Consider the following 18,788-nt stretch of genomic DNA (forward strand, 5'->3'; position numbering starts at 1 on the left):
TTATTATAGTCTGCTAATCTCTTCAACTCCCTGTGTTTAAACTCTCTGTGTTTACTTTCTCTAGCTCTTCCTGCCTCTTTCTCTCTATCCAGCTCTACTCTTAGCCTGCCTATTTCCTCTCTACTCTCCCTGAGTTCTGTAATTTCCTTCTGTAAAACTTCCCCCTCTTTGTTCTCTTTACTGGCCTCCCTACTCTGCCCCCCCCTCTTCCCGCCCTTCCAACATTCCGGCTTGGCCGTCATATGGTGGGGGAGGGACGGGGATCACTCCTAATTTTCTCCTACACATGACAACGTTATCATCTGGGCTTTCTTTCCAAGCCTGCTCTACCAAAACTGGATATAACTTTTCTACTCTCTGCTCTGGGGGAGGCCCTGAAACTTCATTTTTTTCGTCCCTTTCTCTTTGCATCTCTAATTTTTTTTCCCTTTGTCCTTCCTCTCTCCTTCGCGCTTCAAAAAGCCATACCCTCGCTGTCTCTAGCCCCTCCCCTCGCTGTTTCTTCAAATCCGTTCCACAGTTTACATGCATCTGCAGTCGCGATGGTTATGACCTGTTTTGTTACAGTATTTACACGGGTCCTTACACTCCCTGGCAAAATGTCGCTCTTTGTTACAGTTAAAGCACTTCCTCTTATCTTCGCGCTTCCAAAAGCCATACTCTCGCTGTCTCTAGCCCCTCCCCTCGCTGTTTTTTCAAATCCGTTCCACAGTTTAGCCTCTAATTTCTCCACATCGAGATGCCCAATAAATCCATACCTCTTCTCCCAAATGGATCCATAAAACATATTTCTTCGATCTCTTCCTAACATATATCTTTTATCCCCCGTGAATTCTCGGACCTCTTTAGAATATTTATTTCCCATGGTGGAAAAATAAGAAATCCCCCCGTTTAGTAATAATTCAATCCAGAATTATTTTCCTAGGAGTTATTATTAAGTGCGTCTCTTGAGCCAATGTTATGATCTGCTTTTGTAATTAACCATTTAAATTATCTAACCCGTAACCCAGAGGTTTTTTTAAAAGTCCGGTTTCATAAAAGGGGTCAGATAACCATTTTTTCTCACGCGATCTATTTCGTCCCTCCTTGAAACAATTATCACGTATTTCGATGGATCATTAAGTCTCACACGTACACAACATTTTACGATTTATTTCTAACACTATCCGTAACCTAGAGGTCGTAACTGCTCCAGTTTCATGAAATAGACAGAGTTAGAGCAAATCCCCAGTTGCCTATGCGACTTTTGACTTATCTATCTTACACAATGATAATTATCTCCCTTCCTGTTTATATTGTAAAGACTGTATCTCGTACAATCTCAATATTAACTAGATTATTTTGGTAATAGCTATTTACCTAGGGTCAATTCCAGACCCCCCTTCCTTCCATTATAATAATTATTATTTCCTTTGAGATTTTGGTAACTATTCTCTGCCCTTCACAAGAGTTCAAATAATTACACCAAAATCCATGAATAAAAATTACTGACCTTTTCCTTGCAGTTTGGATTTAAATGCTTTTTCAAACTCGTTAACGTCTTTATCGTTCATAAGATTAATCACCGGCCTGTTTATAACCTTAACGTCGAAGGCCAGGACTATTCTCCACGGATGCAATCACCCGCCCGTGCACAGTTTCGGTGTCCTTAGAACGACAAAGACGTATTTTAAGCTCCGCTCGAAGGACCACTTGTCACGAGAATTTATATCTCTAATTCAACCTAAGCTTTAATCATTACCAGGGGTTGTAAGGCTCTGGTTTTAATCATAAATGATTCAAGGTCCACAACCAGCAAGAATGATCTGTATTTTTATTCATGGAGAGCTCTGGCGCCCAAAACCCATACATACTGTTTTATACCCATTGACACACAAAGGCACTTTGCTCCGCCCACCTTTAGGAGGCTTTCTTAAACAGTTTCCGCCTTCTCCTTCACCCTGGAATGTTTAGTCCCGCCCCCCTCTGTTAGTGGGTTGACACTACATTATAATTCTAACACCGTTTACACATGTATACTGTATTTGGGGTGAAATCCTTTAGTCATTATTCTTAAAATACAAATTAATCTATCAAGAGCTCTCCATGAATAAAAATACAGATCATTCTTGCTGGTTGTGGACCTTGAATCATTTATGATTAAAACCAGAGCCTTACAACCCCTGGTAATGATTCAAGCTTAGGTTGAATTAGAGATAGAAATTCCACAAATTAACTTTTAAGAAGGCACACCTGTTAATTGAAATGCATTCCAGGTGACTACCTCATGAAGCTGGTTGAGAGAATGCCAAGAGTGTGCAAAGCTGTCATTAAGGCAAAGGGGGGCTATTTGAAGAATCTCAAATATAAAATATATTTTGATTTGTTTAACACTTTTTTGGTTACTACATGATTCCATATGTGTTATTTCATAGTTTTGATGTCTTCACTATTATTCTACAATGTAGGAAATAGTACAAAATAAAGAAAAACCCTTGAATGAGACATTTTTGCAAATTTAGAAAAACATACAAACTTAAATATTACATTTACATAAGTAATCAGAGAAAAGTGGTAAACAAATCCAAAGATATATATATTTGAGATTCTTCAAAGTAGCCACCCTTTGCCTTGATGACAGCTTTGCACACTCTTGGCATTCTCTCAACCAGCTCCACCTGGAATGCTTTTCCAAGGAGTTCCCACATATGCTGAGCACTTGTTGGCTGCTTTGACAGTGAGTGCCTGTGTGACTGGCACACGTTGTCTCTCACTCCTCCCTGCTGCAGCGACCAGGGACCATAGCACAGCAACAGTATTTGTCACGCTGTCCGTGGTAATGAAGCTACAACATTACAGGCATTTCTTGGGGCGGCAGGTAGCTTAGTGGGTAAGAGCGTTGTGCCAGTAACCGAAAGGTCGCTGGTTCTAATCCCTGAGCCGACTAGGTGAAAAATCTGTCGATGTGCCCTTAAGCAAGGCACTTAACCCTAATTGCTCCTGTAAGTCGCTCTGGATAAGAGCGTCTGCTAAATGACGTAAATGTAAATGTACTTTCTTACTTGTTTTTTCTCTGACTGAAAAGTTATCTTACCAAAATCCCTAATTTGTTTAGGAAAAACATTCCCTATTCCCTCAACCCTTGCTCTCTTTAAGTGACACATGTATGCATCGCATGCACATGACCAATGGGGCATGACCTACAGCATATCATAATCACATCAATAAATTGGTTATAACAAACTCCAACACCGTAACACATGACAGCATCATTGATGTGGAGGACGTGAAAAAGAAACTCGAAACGGGGGAATGTTTACCGGTTGCTCAGGAGAGAAAGGGGAAGTCCGATGTGTGGAAGACATTTGACTTAGTTGTGGAAGCTACTGGAGATCAAGAAAAAGGAGGCTATAGGAGCAAGCACTGCCTGTATATTATGTGTGCCACACTTTTCTTAGACAATTAAGGCAAGGGCTGTTTTCTCGTCTCCTTACTCCGCTGCTGCCTCTACTGCATTGTTCTCAACACTAATATGCTGGTTAACTTTGCTATTATGCACATAACAACATTGTCTAGGAAAAGACGCCAGTTCAACTGTGCTCTGAAGATTATGTTTTAGAACTGCAGATACGACCACTATCCAACACAGGAAAAAGCGCTTTTTATTAGTGTTGCACCATTGTTCTTACATAGTATAACCATATACAATTTTAGTAGCATGTCTGAGAGTAATGGGGATCAGTGGCCTCAGCAGTGGATTAGTCCACTGAGACAGGCGCGAATCGGACGGGTGTCTTGTGCCCATAAATAAATGTATCTATTTGCTACTGCTCAACTAAAGAAATCTCAGTCGACCAACATCCTATTGACCAAAAAAATCAACCACTCGACTAAATGGGATAACGGTAGGCTAATCTTGGGCAAGGATAAATCTACTTCCTGTTTTTACTGGTTGACCAACTTCCTCCCTATGTTTCTGTTCCAAATGCTATACCGCCACCTGCTGGACTGGTGGTCATAGTGCTTTACGATGTGACATTGAAATCAAATTGTATTTGTCACATCCTTCGTAAACAACAGGTGTAGACTAACAGTGAAATATTTAAGGGTCCTTTTCCCAACAATACAGAGTTAAAGACAAAATAGAAATGGTGACCACGAGGAATAAATACACAGTGAATAACAATAAGGAGTAAAACATAAACATGGGTATATACAGGTAGTACCAGTACCAAGTCAAAAGCACAGTATTTCTAGAGGGCATGATTTGTCACTATAAGTTCTTTATTAATGTGTACCACATACACATTATAAAACTACAAATAATAAGCACCCCAAAATGCTGGATTGATGCAGACAAAATAACAACAAGTCTTGATAAATTCTCATATGTTTGGCTGTTTATTTGGTTCTGAGAACAACGCATTACAACAATCTGTGTTTCAATGAACACTTACAAATCAGTGACATAAGTTATAAGGTGTAGTTTAGCAAACAGTGTGCCCCCTCAAGTTCTTCAAAGAGCATAGCTGTCATAGGTGGCTGAACAACCTTCAGTAGAGGTTCAAACCAGGGGGCAGTAGGTAATACAGTAAAAGAGCACACAACACTGATGTCTCCACTCACTTGTTCCAATATGGGAAAGGCTTAAACTATTATGGAGACATCAAACTTCTATAGAGATGCGTCTGCAATGAGACACAGGCATTTATTGGAATGACTACCATGCACTCTTAGAAAAAAAGGTTCTGGATAGAACCAAAAAGTGTTCTATGCTTGCTTCATATATGGCACCCCTTAAGGTTCTATATAGAACTGAAATTGGTCCCAAGGGTTCTATATGTAACCCATTTTGGTTCAGTGAAGAACCCCTGGGGTTCTGATCCGAGAACCCTACAAAAGGGCTCTATATAGAACCAAAATGGGTTACATATAGAACCATTGGGACCAATTTCGATTCTATATAGAACCTTAAGGGGTGCCATATATGAAGCAAGCATAGAACACTTTTTGGTTCTATCCAGAACCTTTGTTTCTAAGAGTGTGTCTTGGCAAGCCCATAATGACGATACAAGACTGACAGATAAAACCAATTAGTTCCTAGTATTTACATGCAACTTTGTCTATGTGCTAAAACTAAGAAAGAAACTGGTTACTGCTTTAAGAACAATGTTTACAATGAACAATGCATGTTTTTGTTTTCTTAAGCGCTTTCTCAAAAAAACATATTCAAACTTGTTACTTTTACATTTTCCAACTTGTCCATTTCATTTTCAAGAAGATTTCACAATTAAATCTGGACAAAATAACTTTTCTGAACAGGCTTAATTATTTTAAGGCCATTAATATAGAACTTGAACAGTAACAATCCCTGCTATTAGTGAAGCCCCCGAGAGCAAGATCTAAGACCTAGTGAGCTGTGTCCACATAATGGGAATACGACTTATAGCAGTTATAAAAGAACGCAGAAAGATGATAATTGTTCATTATCAAAATACTGCAGCTGATTATAATTATACCACACTGAGGGGATGTATTCATTAGGACTACTGCATTATACAATTTCTGGTGCTATCTAAATTCACTATAAATACAAAAATAATATCACAACAATATCTTCCTGACCATTTTGAAGAGGTTGGGGTTAGGTGGATAGGGGAAACAGAAGAGGAATATCATGGGAACAGAGGAGGCTGGTGGGATGAGCTATAGGAGGACGGCTCATTGTAATGACTGGAATGGAATTAATGGAACAGTATCAAACACATGGAAACCACGTGTGACTCCGTTCCATTTATTCCATTCCAGCCATTACAATGAGCCTGTCCTCCTATAGCTCCGCCCACCAGCCTCCTCTGCATGGAAAGACTGTCAGTGAAAGCCAAGGGGGAATCACCAAACCAGTATATGTATTCAGAGGAAGAACAGAGGGGAAGAAAGAGAGTGCATTAGGTATGGAAAACATGGGTCATACCCTTCATTAAATAGCATTAGATGTGGACGCAAATTATATATACTATACCAATCAGAGTGATCTATTGTGAAGAGAATAGAAGGGAGATATACTGTACCAAAGGGAGGGTTACATGATGATGGGTAAGAGAGGTATTTGATAAACATGACTACATGGGGAAAGATTGGATGAGAGAACCTACGTCAAACAGTAGCGCAATGGCAAGAAGCATATGGCCAATGATAGGTTGGGAGATGCGTCAATCAAAGGTTACTAAGTGACTTCGATGTCCACTAAGTGAAGTGATGTCCACATGTTAAATGATAGGGCGAGAGATGTGTCAATCAGAGGGTGGGTGGTCGGTCAGGGATGGGAAGCACAGGTGAGCTGTCAGGCTGTGGGGTCATAAAGCTCGACGCCCAATGAGGGCAGGTGCAAATGTCCGCCGGTCACACTGGGGAGCACAGAAAGGTCTGGTAGGTTGCTGAGATGAGAACGTAGATCCTTCCGTACCTGGGTCACCCGCGCCAGCTTGCGCTTGTACTCCTGAAACAACAAGAATAGGTGTGAAGAATAATGTGACACTTTTTTTGTACAACATTATATTTGGAGTTGGATATGCTGTTCAATTGTTAGACATCTTCATCTTGGAGTTCACTGTAAACCTTGTAGCTAGTTGTGAACCTTGTAGCACAATGGTTAGGAAAGGGTGGATTTACAAAGGAACTTGGGCACATCATAGTAAACTGATGACATTCAATAATTTCTGTTTCATTGTGGAGCCCGATTTACTTTTATAAGTGGCTAAAATAAAATGTTTAATGAAAAAGTGAGTTGTGAGTAGTTTTATATTATTGGTGTGTGTGTTGGTATTTTGCTTATTTTTCATGAAAACCATCATCCTCACATCAGAATCAGAGGGATGGCAAGGTAAATATTTTTGAAAGACCTTTACTATAACCATTCTGTCATTAAAGTTGTGAGCTATGAAATCATTTCATTACATTTCAAGTGACAGAAATACTAGTGTTCGATCTATTCATTTATTTGCTACAGAGAAAAACAGAGGTGTTTCCTTAGCTCCTATTTTTAGGGCAGTATGACTAATCTAACTATTCAAAAAGGCTAAAAGCCTAATCAATAGTACAGTATAGGAGAAATTCAACCTTATAGGCAAGTCAAGGATATGCTAAGGCCTGTAACCAAGGCCCAGTTTGACAAACAACCCCTTAACTGAAATGTCGGACTCCCCTACGCTAGTATTTACCCAGTAATGTAATCGACCTCTATCCTCAATGTGGGAGAGTAAAACCACTCTGAACCCAGAACACAAGGTAAGCCAGAAAATAGCCAAACGCTAATAGCCCTGTCACTAGAAGACATGTGTTTAGAACAGGGGGTGGACAACTCTAGTCCTGGGGAGCTGCAGAGTTCAGCTTTTTATTCCAGCCCAACTAACACACCTGATTAAACTAATTGTGGTCTAAATGATTAGGGAAGACTTATTACTAGGGACGATTTGGTGTGTTATTGCTGGGCGGAAACAAAAGCCTGCACATAATGCAGCCCTCCAGGACCAGAGCTGCCCACCTCTGGTTCAGGGGCTTGACAATTCAAATTGAGAAGAAACAAAAATAATATTTGCAGTCAAACTATGAATATAACTTACACTTGCTGAAAATACCTTCAATGGCATTTTAACTACCGCAGTATGAGTAAGAATAATATTATTTTTAATGTTAGGTTCAGTTTATAACACTAGCCATCTCTGAATGCACTTCATTTCAAATAAATGGACAAATGTCACATGGGCCTGTCTGTAATAACTCTTAACTGTGTGCATTGAGTTTCCAAATTATTGTAAGAGGCATAAGACATTTTACTCATATTGTACATTTGAGGCTACTGTTACGGAGTACAAATTTTAATAGCATTCAATTTTTCTGCTCTAGTTTTGTGTTATTTTGTTGAAGTCATGAAGTATCCGTTTATGAATCAAAACTGGGTTTTTAAAATGTGTTTTAGTTATAGAAAAAATATCTTATGTAATAACATAACAGGTGAAGTTTGATTGTTTTTATGCTTAATAAAATAGTGTTTAATGAAAATGTATTTAATATAATGACACTCAAAAGTAAAGTCAATAAATTGGACTGGAGTAATGCAATGCAACCCCCACCAGTACAAACACAAGTAGCATCAAATAACAGCACTCACAGATTCAGTTTTATTTTCTCTTTTATTTTTCTTTATTACAAGAGAGATTTGTTGAACTGCAGATACACTGCAGATACATAGACCAGAAGACTTGATCTTGCTCAGTTCCTGTGGGTAAAGGCTGGACAGTTAAGCATTCAGCAATTACAAAACAGTTTATTTTCTCCACAGTGCATTAGAAACCAATGGAAAGTGTGTAGTCATTTTGCAAGCAATGGAGTGAGATGTCATCTTTGCTAAAGCCTTCGGGCCTGTACTAACCATGGGGGAAATGGTGAGATGCAAAACATACCACTTGAAAGGGTGAAATGATACAGGACACAAGAGGAAAATACATGCTACAGAAACAGAAACACACAAAGAGTGAATGAAACAACATGCGAGACAGACGGATAGACACAATGAAGACGGAGGATGACAGAAAAGGATGTGTAGTGAAAAAAGGAAGGTGCTATTTACACACTTGTAGTTTCTGCTCGTTCTGGGCCAGGCCGTCCCTCTGGCTGTGTAGAAACAGGGTGAGCGTGCGCGTGAGCTGCCGCCGGTCGTCGATCTCCGCCGCCAAACGGCCGCTGAAGTCCGCCAACAGCATGCACGCCTCCTCCACCAGCCTGGACAGGCGCTCACCCTGCTCTTTATCTGAGACACACAGAGGAGGGGGAGAGAATGCTTTAACTTAAAATGGTTCATTGGGGCACATTTTTTTTTATTTCACCTTTATTTAACCAGGTAAGCCAGTTGAGAACAAGTTCTCATTTACAACTGCGACCTGGCCAAGATAAAGCAAAGCAGTGCGATAAAAACAACAACACAGAGTTCAATGATGACAAATGATATCAAGCACTGATGTGTGTGTTTGTGTATATACACGTTTTACTATACTTGTGAGTACCAGAAGGCCTCACAAAAATAGCAAACCAACTAAAATTCAGAAGTGATGACATTTTGCCGGTCCTCACTTGTAAAAATGATATTTTAGGCTTAGGGGTTAAGGTTAGAATTAGGTTTAGGGATTACGGTTAGGGTAAGGTTTATGGGTTAGGGAAAATCAAGTATAGTAAGACATACTTGTGGATGTGTGTCCAATGAGCATTGTTGGGTAAATTACATCCCCAACATAACAGCCCTTCGTCAGTTGTGGCTGACAGAGGTGGGACTTACAGTGAGGGAAAAAAGTATTTGATCCCCTGCTGATTTTGTACGTTTGCCCACTGACAAATAAATGATCAGTCTATAACTTTAATGGTAGGTTTATTTGAACAGTGAGAGACAGAATTACAACAAAAAAATCCAGAAAAACGCATGTCAAAAATGTTATAAATCGATTTGCATTTTAATGAGGGAAATAAGTATTTGACCCCATCTCAATCAGAAAGGTTTCTGGCTCCCAGGTGTCTTTTATACAGGTAACGAGCTGAGATTAGGAGCACACTCTTAAAGGGAGTGCTCCTAATCTCAGCTTGTTACCTGTATAAAAGACACCTGTCCACAGAAGCAATCAATCAATCAGATTCCAAACTCTCCACCATGGCCAAGACCAAAGAGCTCTCCAAGGATGTCAGGGACAAGATTGTAGACCTACACAAGGCTGGAATGGGCTACAAGACCATCGCCAAGCAGCTTCGTGAGAGGGTGACAACAGTTGTTGCGATTATTCGCAAATGGAAGAAACACAAAATAACTGTCAATCTCCCTCGGCCTGGGGCTCCATGCAAGATCTCACCTCGTGGAGTTGCAATGATCATGAGAACGGTGAGCAATCAGCCCAGAACTACACAGGAGGATATTGTCATTGATCAAGGCAGCTGGGACCATAGTCACCAAGAAAACAATTGGTAACACACTACGCCGTGAAGGACTGAAATCCTGCAGCGCCCACAAGGTCCCCCTGCTCAAGAAAGCACATATACAGGGCCGTCTGAAGTTTGCCAATGAACATCTGAATGATTCAGAGGAGAACTGGGTGAAAGTGTTGTGGTCAGATGAGACCAAAATCGAGCTCTTTGGCATCAACTCAACTCGCCGTGTTTGGAGGAGGAGGAATGCTGCCTATGACCCCAAGAACACCATCCCCACCGTCAAACATGGAGGTGGAAACATTATGCTTTGGGGGTGTTTTTCTGCTAAGGGGACAGGACAACTTCACCGCATCAAAGGGACGATGGACGGGGCCATGTACCGTCAAATCTTGGGTGAGAACCTCCTTCCCTCAGCCAGGTCATTGAAAATGGGTCGTGGATGGGTATTCCAGCATGACAATGACCCAAAACACACGGCCAAGGCAACAAAGGAGTGGCTCAAGAAGAGGCACATTAAGGTCCTGGAGTGGCCTAGCCAGTCTCCAGACCTTAATTCCATAGACAATCTGTGAAGGGAGCTGAAGGTTCGAGTTGCCAAACGTCAGCCTCGAAACCTTAATGACTTGGAGAAGATCTGCAAAGAGGGGTGGAACAAAATCCCTCCTGAGATGTGTGCAAACCTGGTGGCCAACTACAAGAAACGTCTGACCTCTGTGATTGCCAACAAGGGTTTTGCCACCAAGTACTAAGTCATGTTTTGCAGAGGGGTCAAATACTTATTTCCCTCATTAAAATGCAAATCAATTTATAAAATTTTTGACATGCGTTTTTCTGGATTTTGTTGTTGTTATTCTGTCTCTCACTGTTCAAATAAACCTACCATTAAAATTATAGACTGATCATTTCTTTGTCAGTGGGCAAACGTACAAAATCAGCAGGGGATCAAATACTTTTTTCCGTCACTGTATCATGTGATTGAGAGATTTGCTAATTGTAGGGCCAACTAATATACAATGGGCTCTATTTTCGGCTGGCGTTAAGGCGGCGCTAGTGTTAAAACGCACATTATTTTGCCATTTCGTTATGTAAAAACTGGCATTTTCCTTCCCTAACGCCAGGTTCAGCAATTTACCTGTCTTATATCAGCTCGCTTGTGCTCAGATGGGAGGGGTGGAAATATTTGAGGTGTGTCCTTAAAAAGATGATCCAAAGTGCTATTTTCAGGCAGCGCTGATAGGGATATTTAAGGCCAACCAAAAGCTGGTTTTAGCGGTAATGCAGTTGGTTATGGCATTAATTTTGACAGCGGAAACGCAGCCTATCCAGCTATGATGCACACTGCCCATATACGCATGGAACAAGAGTAGCTTAATGTGATTTTGGTGCCTTTATGTTTCCCCCCCCCCCCCCATTTCACTTTATTTAACCAAGCATAGCCTCCCCTTCTCACAATGAAGGCTTTTTTTTGTCCTGCCCAATGCAATCGCGAAGTAGTCAAGACTGTTGATAAAGGGTTTGGCTCCTGAGACCGCTTGGAAATACATCTTAAATCACCAAAGCTTTATTCAAATATAACATTTGAGAGGAGTAAAACAGTGATCTGACACTCCCTTTTTATCTATGCATTGTAGGCAGGCCCACATTATTTTAGCCATGCAGGTCCCGTTTTGGAAGTGCGTAAAACCCCCTCCAGGCTATGTGTCCATGCCATCATGAAACGAGAACCTCTGTGAATACCGGTGAACCTTGTATTTAGAAGTTATCTGTAACCTGCAACAATGGCTTGTTTTCCGTTTCATATGTTCAAAACCCAAGCCCTCCCTTAGGCCTCCTATAACGAAGGCTGGTTCAACAGCAATGCCTGTCTTTTTTATCCTAGAGATTTTATGATATCATTACATTTTACATTTTCACTGTTGTTGTAAAACATTTTTTACTGATTGCTTGTATTTTTTGGTAAACTTTTATTACAATCTTATTAGAACGATTCACCAGGTTTTATGGTTACAACGTCCATGGCGCGCATGCAACTTCTGGAGATGTGAGAATGTGATCTGATCTGTAAGATGGTTCCAATGATGTTCATAAAACACAGGTCTATTTGGGAGCAGTAGAACGGTGAGAGGACATTCTCCCTTTCTATTTATATTGGATCTTTGTCCAGCTACTGTGAAAAAGTTTGGATGTGCGTTGTTTCAATAATATATGCCCACGGGGAGAAATGATGGTGCCTGTAAGAGTGACATAGCCTATTTAAAACAAGTTGTTTTGTTTAGAACTTGATTATAATTATTTGTTCTCTTTTTAGGCCTTATCAATAATGAATTTAATCTTGCTTTTTTTACAATGTTTGGCATGTCCATGCTCAGCCATAATGCAATTTACAGTAGGCCTAGCCCCTATACAAGTGTGAATGCTATTGAAGCCATGCAATTACTTAGAACAATGTGGACTGCAAATGGCTTCAAGTTAACTATTTTGCCAAGATAGGTCTACATTATGTTATTTCGTTTCTGTAAGACATTTAGCAAACTATAACAGACTAACATTGGAATTGGAGTTGATTCCAAGGCAATATATAAAAGACCGTAAATACACAACTTGAAGCAACCACATATTTAGCAATGGAGCACATTCTGATTGGCCAGTGAGGGGCCAAGCCTCGACACACCCACAACGTGTTTATTCATCAAAATCCAGCCCTTTTGTGCCAACGCCAGTAAGTGTACAGATAATTGTAAGTGAAAATAGCAAAAATATTTCTGACACACCCCTGAACCTATAGCGCTACCGCCTGCACTTAGATTAACCATCGCGTTAGGTTTGTTAAAATAGAGCCCAATATGTTTAACACATTACACTGCACCTATCCTGTGTATGTGACAATAAACCCGATGTAGGGTTTGTTTCACTGTTTAACTGACTGTAAGTAGTGTTTCTATGTAGCATGGTATCTCGGTTGTTGTTTTTCCAGAGGACAGCACTAACACGGTCCGTTCACTTCCAGAAACTAGGCTACACACAGCTGGGTCAACAGCAGGGGTCAGCACCCTGTACCCCCCCACCCCTTCCAACAACAGCATTCTCCCGAGTGGCGCAGAGGTCTAAGGCACTGCATCTCAGTGTTTGAGGCGTCACTACAGACCCCCTGGTTCGATTCCAGGCTGTATCACAACCGGCCGTGATTGGGAGTCCCATAGGGCGGCGCACAATTGGCCCAGCGTTGTCCGGGTTTGGCCGGTGTAGGCCGTCATCGGAAATAAGAATTTGTTCTTAACTGACTTGCCTAGTTAAATAAAGGTAAAATGAAATGAAAATGATCTGGAGCATGGCTGACTGTAGCTAATGGGAGTGTGGGATAGAGGTGTGTGCCAGGGCCTACCCGTGATCCTGTGCAGCAGAGACGTGTCCTGCACCTCAGCAGGCAAGGAGGAGATTCGCTGGCGCAGTGCTGAGTCCCCAGAGGCTGCATTCTCCAGCTCCTGCAGGGCCCGGATTAACTCTGCCGTCTGCCGAGGAAGGAAGGGGCAGGTAGAGGAGAGGTAGAAAAAGAGGGAAGATGGGGAGAGGAGAGACGGGGAGCACGGTGTGAAGAAAAGGCAGGACAGGAAAATGGAGAGGAAAAGGAGAAGGAAGAAATTACAGCGACGGGGGGATAAAGGAGGAGAGTCCCACATTGCAGTCAGAAAGTAGACCAAACCTCTAAAACAAAGAACTAACAAAGCAATGTCTTAACAAAGCCATGTGGATACAAGAACTATTCAGTTAGGTGGGATACTAAGAGGTAAATGCAACGAAAAATAACCTGTTTGGTAAAATTAATCTAGCTATTACACCCCCCTGTGAGGTGTTGGGTTGGCCTGTACCTGTGGGGGCTCTGCAGGGGAGCTTTGGGAGGCCAAGTCCAGGTCTTCCAGTTGAATCTCCTCATACGGCCTCTTCTTGGCCTTCTTCTCTCCCACTGTGGAACATATATACAGGGTGAGCGATCATGGGAACAGAGAGAGATGGAAAGAAGATGGCACAATACTATTTCACATCCTTTATTGACACTCACTTATGTGAAGTAATGACTAGGGAATGTCAATACCTCCTTTCAAGCATACTATGTTTTCAGATCAGAGTAGATGGAGAGAAAGCACTATGTTTTCAGATCGGAGGACATGGAGAGAAAGGACTGTTTTCAGATCAGAGTAGATGGAGAGAAAGGACCATGTTTTCAGATCAGAGTAGATGGAGGACATGGAGAGAAAGCACCATGTTTTCAGATCAGAGTAGATGGAGGACATGGAGAGAAAGCACCGTGTTTTCAGATCAGAGTAGATGGAGGACATGGAGAGAAAGCACCGTGTTTTCAGATCAGAGTAGATGGAGGACATGGAGAGAAAGCACCATGTTTTCAGATCAGAGTAGATGGAGGACATGGAGAGAAAGCACCATGTTTTCAGACGAGGAAGCCACTTAGAGGGGTGAAACAAACCAGAGGTGTCTTGGTTAGGAGGGTACTTACGCAGGACGCGTGAGAGCTGGTCCAGCAGGTTGTTTTCATACACAGCTCTCTCCTGCCAGATGGACAGAACCCGGCCCAGCTGTTTCTTACAGCCGTCCTCTCCTTCCCTGCACGTACACACACATCTAATTACCATCAACAGGCTCATGCCCCAATTACTACTGTAGGGAAAACAGCTGGAGACAGATTTGACTGTGCATCTCACCCCTCACCTAGACACATGTTTGAAGGCATCAACAATGACAGGAGCAAAGTCCTGGGTGAACTCGGGTCCTTTCTTCTTGCTGTTCTGGATGACGTCGTTGGCGAGGTAGAGGAAGGTGAGCTTCCTGGATACCTTGGCTGCAGACAGAGATCAGTCAACTGTGGGAAACTGATTCAGAGCAGAGTTAAACTACACAAAGCCTAGCAACACAGGCAAGTGTCAACAAATACATCTGCTGAGCTTCACCTCAGGATACCTTTCTTGACACTCAGACAGACTACACAAAATTAACTTAGAGCTCACTTAGGCCTTAACACGCCAACACTGGCTGACTATAAGAGCAGAAAAGTATGACGCTGCATAATATAGCCTAATCTACATAGCCCACACATTATAATGCAGTTGATAAACAGGTGGTGTTATATAGCTCTATGGTATGAGGAAGATCTGTCTCTAGGAGGATGGGGGTTATTCTTGCTCCAAGGCTAAGAAAATAAACGCAAAGCTGGACATGCCTCTTCCTGGTTCATGTATTGAGAGAGCAAATCAGCCCCAAGTGACACGACTGGGCCCATCTCCCCAAGCCACTGCCCTGTACACACACACACACACACACTCACTCACTCACCATGGTGACAAGGAGCCCTTATGAAAAAGAGGACATTTTAGGAACTGCACACCACTTATCTAATTTAAACCCCAGCTCCATTAATGTGCAAGAGTCTAGAAAGAGGGCCTAGATGCATCCTTTGCAATGGCTCACAGCTTTGATCTACCGACACTGAACTGTGAATTGTCGGCATTGGAGATTTAGACAATCACTGACTGTACACAGCACAAAATCAGACTTCATAGCTGTTCATAAGGACTTGAAGCCAGAGACAGCCCTTTTTGTGATTTGTGGTTAGTGAGCATCAAACACCAAGCACAGTGATGACAAAGAAACAGGAAATAAGAAACCTAGAAAATGAGACCACAACTCTAACCACGAGTCGGCTACAGAGAACCCTCTGAGGCAGAGAAATGAGAAGACATCCAATGCTATTCCCAGTCCACAGAAAAGAGTCAGCAGCTCCCAAAATACAGAGGTCCAACTGGGATATCATTAGGCTCTGTTACCCAAAGGAAAACCGAGAGCGTGCATCAAAATACCACTCCTAACCAACTAGCTAGCACACAAGCTCAGACCTCATACATTTATATCTATGCAGTAGGCTAGATAAGATAGGTTAATGTCATCCACAACAGATGGGGTTTTAAAAACCTTATTTGACCAGGTAAATTGATTTTACTAGGTAAGATTTATGCCAATGCAGATTGTCTTCTTCCCTAGTACATTTTAAGCATTATGTTTGAAATGAAACACTCAACATCTGTGAACTGATCACCAATTTCACATGGCAAAACACCACAAATGACCTGAACCCAATCAACAACAAAAACTTGAAAGCCACCCTGCACCTTTCTATAAGTGAATTTGGCAGTCATAACAGGTTCCCAAAGGTATTCACACATTGAGACCTTGTGGCAGTGTAGTCTGAGAAATCCTTAGATACAAAGGTCATATTTGTGTTTCTAGGTCTTCATTTTATTGTGAACTTTTATTGGCAAAGCAGGGAATGTAGGCCTAGATGAGTCAAATAGGTAGGCTAATGTCGGTCTGTCACCCTATTTTGCAGACAACATTTCACAAATATAGCCCATCCCTCATGTGCAGTGATGCAGAGAAGTTCGTGGATAGGCACTTTTTGAGCAGGTGCATGCAGCACATATAACCTAACTACATGTGTAAACGTTGATGGGCAGCAATGCTGACCCTTGGTCACATGTGGGTTAGCTACCTTACCCTGCTTTTAAATGGAACAATTTAGTAGGAAATGTCTGACAGTGAAGTATGGTCCCAATGCGAGGGGCTCTTTAGCTGTAACAAGATTGCCTGGTTTTAGGACTCAAATGACTAACTAGTAGCTATTGCAATCTCATTCACTATCTGAGCAATCACTCCAATGACGTAACTTTATTGAGATACAAATTAGCTAGGCATCCAACTAAATGTAAACTTTAGAAGGACTAGACTTGTGAGGTAACGTAGCTAGGTTGCAGCTGAGTGGCCTGAATGGGGCCTCGTGTCAGTCTAGTTAACCATACAAGCAAGACCTTAACAGGGGGATTGTTAACATCTACGCTTGATTGTGGACATGCCTCCACCGTGTGACGATGACTACCCCACCCTGGCACTGTTGGGAGAGGAGAGAGCTAGCTAGCTAACAAACTAAAGTGAAGTTAAATAGCAAGCATTAATAACTACACGATTAGCAAAAAAGTTTAGCCACAAAGCCATCTAGCTACAGTTACTGGCGGTTCAATACTTTACTAACAAACTGACTTCATTTAGATTAGAGAAAAGTTAATGACATAGCTAGCTAGTAGCTAACATTAGTTGGTTGGGATGTGGTCTAATGAAAGCGCTGGCTAGCTACACAGTAACCTTTGCAAGTAAACAAACATAAAATGTTATCTAACATTAGCTAGTTAGCAGCTAACATTAGTTGGTTGGGATGTGGTCTAATGAAAGCGCTGGCTAGCTACACAGTAACCTTTGCAAGTAAACAAACATAAAATGTTATCTAACATTAGCTAGTTAGCTACACTTAGATTGTGTACGTTAATCATTCATAGCTAACTGAACAAAACTTGGAGATACATGTTAATATTGATTAATATATTTTAGCTAGCTAACATTACCTTTTTTCAATTCGTTGAACCAAACGTTGACGATGGTCTTCGAGTGTTTTCTATGATGTATAAGCCACAGTGACAGAGTCTGGACACTTTGTTGGGAATTGCTAAGCTCCGATAGTTTCTTCTCCAAAGCTGCCTCTGAAAAGGCCGACATGTCAACGATAATGTCAAATAATGAGAAAATCGTTTAATACCAGATATTGGATGCTAGCTAGATCATACAGCTAACGTTAGCAATCTACCTAGCTGGCTGTGTTGTGCAAAAGCTGCCGCCCTGTGTCTGCAGACGGACGCGGGGTCAGTTGTCGCTGTTCAGAGCGAGAGGTATCTAACATATACACCAGGGTTGCCAGGTCTAGGTAAAATGTGGTCTAGCTAAACTTTATTTACTAACGACCTCTGAAAACCATCCCACAAGGCATGGCAACTTTTTTCGCAGCAAGAGAAGTGTTGCCACATTTATCCAATAAACCCTTCTCCCATAATGTTATCAAGCAAATTAAGAAGGAATATCGAAGTCATTTTTAACAACCTAGGCTATGAAGCAAAATTATGTTTTCCATCAAAATAATAATTCTTGCGAGTTTAAGAATGTCGCAAGAGAAAAGATAAATCTCCAGATCATTTTCCATCGATCACTGTTGATTTAATTTGTTTTGACTGCTATGATTAAGCAATAATGCCCGAGGAGGTGTGGTATATGGCCAATATACCATGGCTAAGGGCTGTTCTTAGCACATAGCCCTTAGCCATGGTATATTGGCCATATACAGTGCATTCGGAAAGTATTCAGACCAGTTGACTTTTTCCACATTTTGTTACATTACAGCCTTATTCTAAAATGAATTAAATCGTTTTTTTCCCCTTCATCAATCTACACACAATACCCCATAATTACAAAGCAAAAACAGGTTTTTAGACATTTTAGAAAATTTAGAAAAAAAAAAAAACGGAAATATCACATTTCCATAAGCCTTCAGACGCTTTACTCAGTACTTTGTTGAAGCACCTTTGGCAGCGATTACAAGTCTTCTTGGGTATGACGCTACAAGCTTGGCACACCTGCATTTGGGGAGTTTCTCCCATTCTTCTCTGCAGATCCTCTCAAGCTCTGTCAGGTTGGATGGGGAGCGTCACTCCACAGCGATTTTCAGATCTCTCCAGGAATGTTAGATCGGGTTCAAGTCCAGGCTCTGGCTGGGCCACTCAAAGACATTCAGAGACTTGTCCCGAAGCCACTCCTGCGTTGTCTTGGCTGTGTGCTTAGGGCCGTTGTCCTAAGCACACGTTGTTTCATCAGACCAGAGAATCTGGTTTCTCATGGTCTGAGAGTCCTTTAGGTGGCTTTTGACAAACTCCAAGCGGGCTGTCATGTGCCTTTTA

General features: G+C 41.6%; 1 protein-coding gene across 1 annotated transcript; it reads right to left on the reverse strand.

Annotated features, from left to right (window-relative positions):
* Window positions 1–5,768: 5,768 nt before the first annotated feature.
* LOC311132757 (regulation of nuclear pre-mRNA domain-containing protein 1A-like) lies at window positions 5,769–17,739 on the reverse strand. Its single transcript, XM_084166053.1, has 7 exons — window positions 17,409–17,739; window positions 14,671–14,800; window positions 14,459–14,565; window positions 13,815–13,909; window positions 13,331–13,457; window positions 8,613–8,788; window positions 5,769–6,478 (listed from the first exon to the last, which is right to left on the reverse strand). The coding sequence occupies exons 1-7, from the start codon at window positions 17,557–17,559 to the stop codon at window positions 6,323–6,325; spliced, it is 942 nt and encodes a 313-aa protein (XP_084022179.1). The 5' UTR covers window positions 17,560–17,739; the 3' UTR covers window positions 5,769–6,322.
* Between the last annotated feature and the right edge of the window lie 1,049 nt (window positions 17,740–18,788).

The sequence above is a fragment of the Coregonus lavaretus genome (genome assembly GCF_964263955.1).
Source record: "Coregonus lavaretus genome assembly, chromosome: 7".
In the NCBI taxonomy this organism is placed as follows: domain Eukaryota; kingdom Metazoa; phylum Chordata; class Actinopteri; order Salmoniformes; family Salmonidae; genus Coregonus; species Coregonus lavaretus.

Excerpts from the sequence above, each read along its gene's own strand:
- LOC311132757 (XM_084166053.1), bottom strand. The coding sequence starts at position 17,559 with ATGTCGGCCTTTTCAGAGGCAGCTTTGGAGAAGAAACTATCGGAGCTT. Across the intron at positions 14,801-17,408 it reads GTTCAACGAATTGAAAAAAG|CCAAGGTATCCAGGAAGCTC; the intron begins GTAATGTTAGCT and ends CTCTGTCTGCAG. Across the intron at positions 13,910-14,458 it reads CCAGCTCTCACGCGTCCTGC|TGGGAGAGAAGAAGGCCAAG; the intron begins GTAAGTACCCTC and ends TATGTTCCACAG.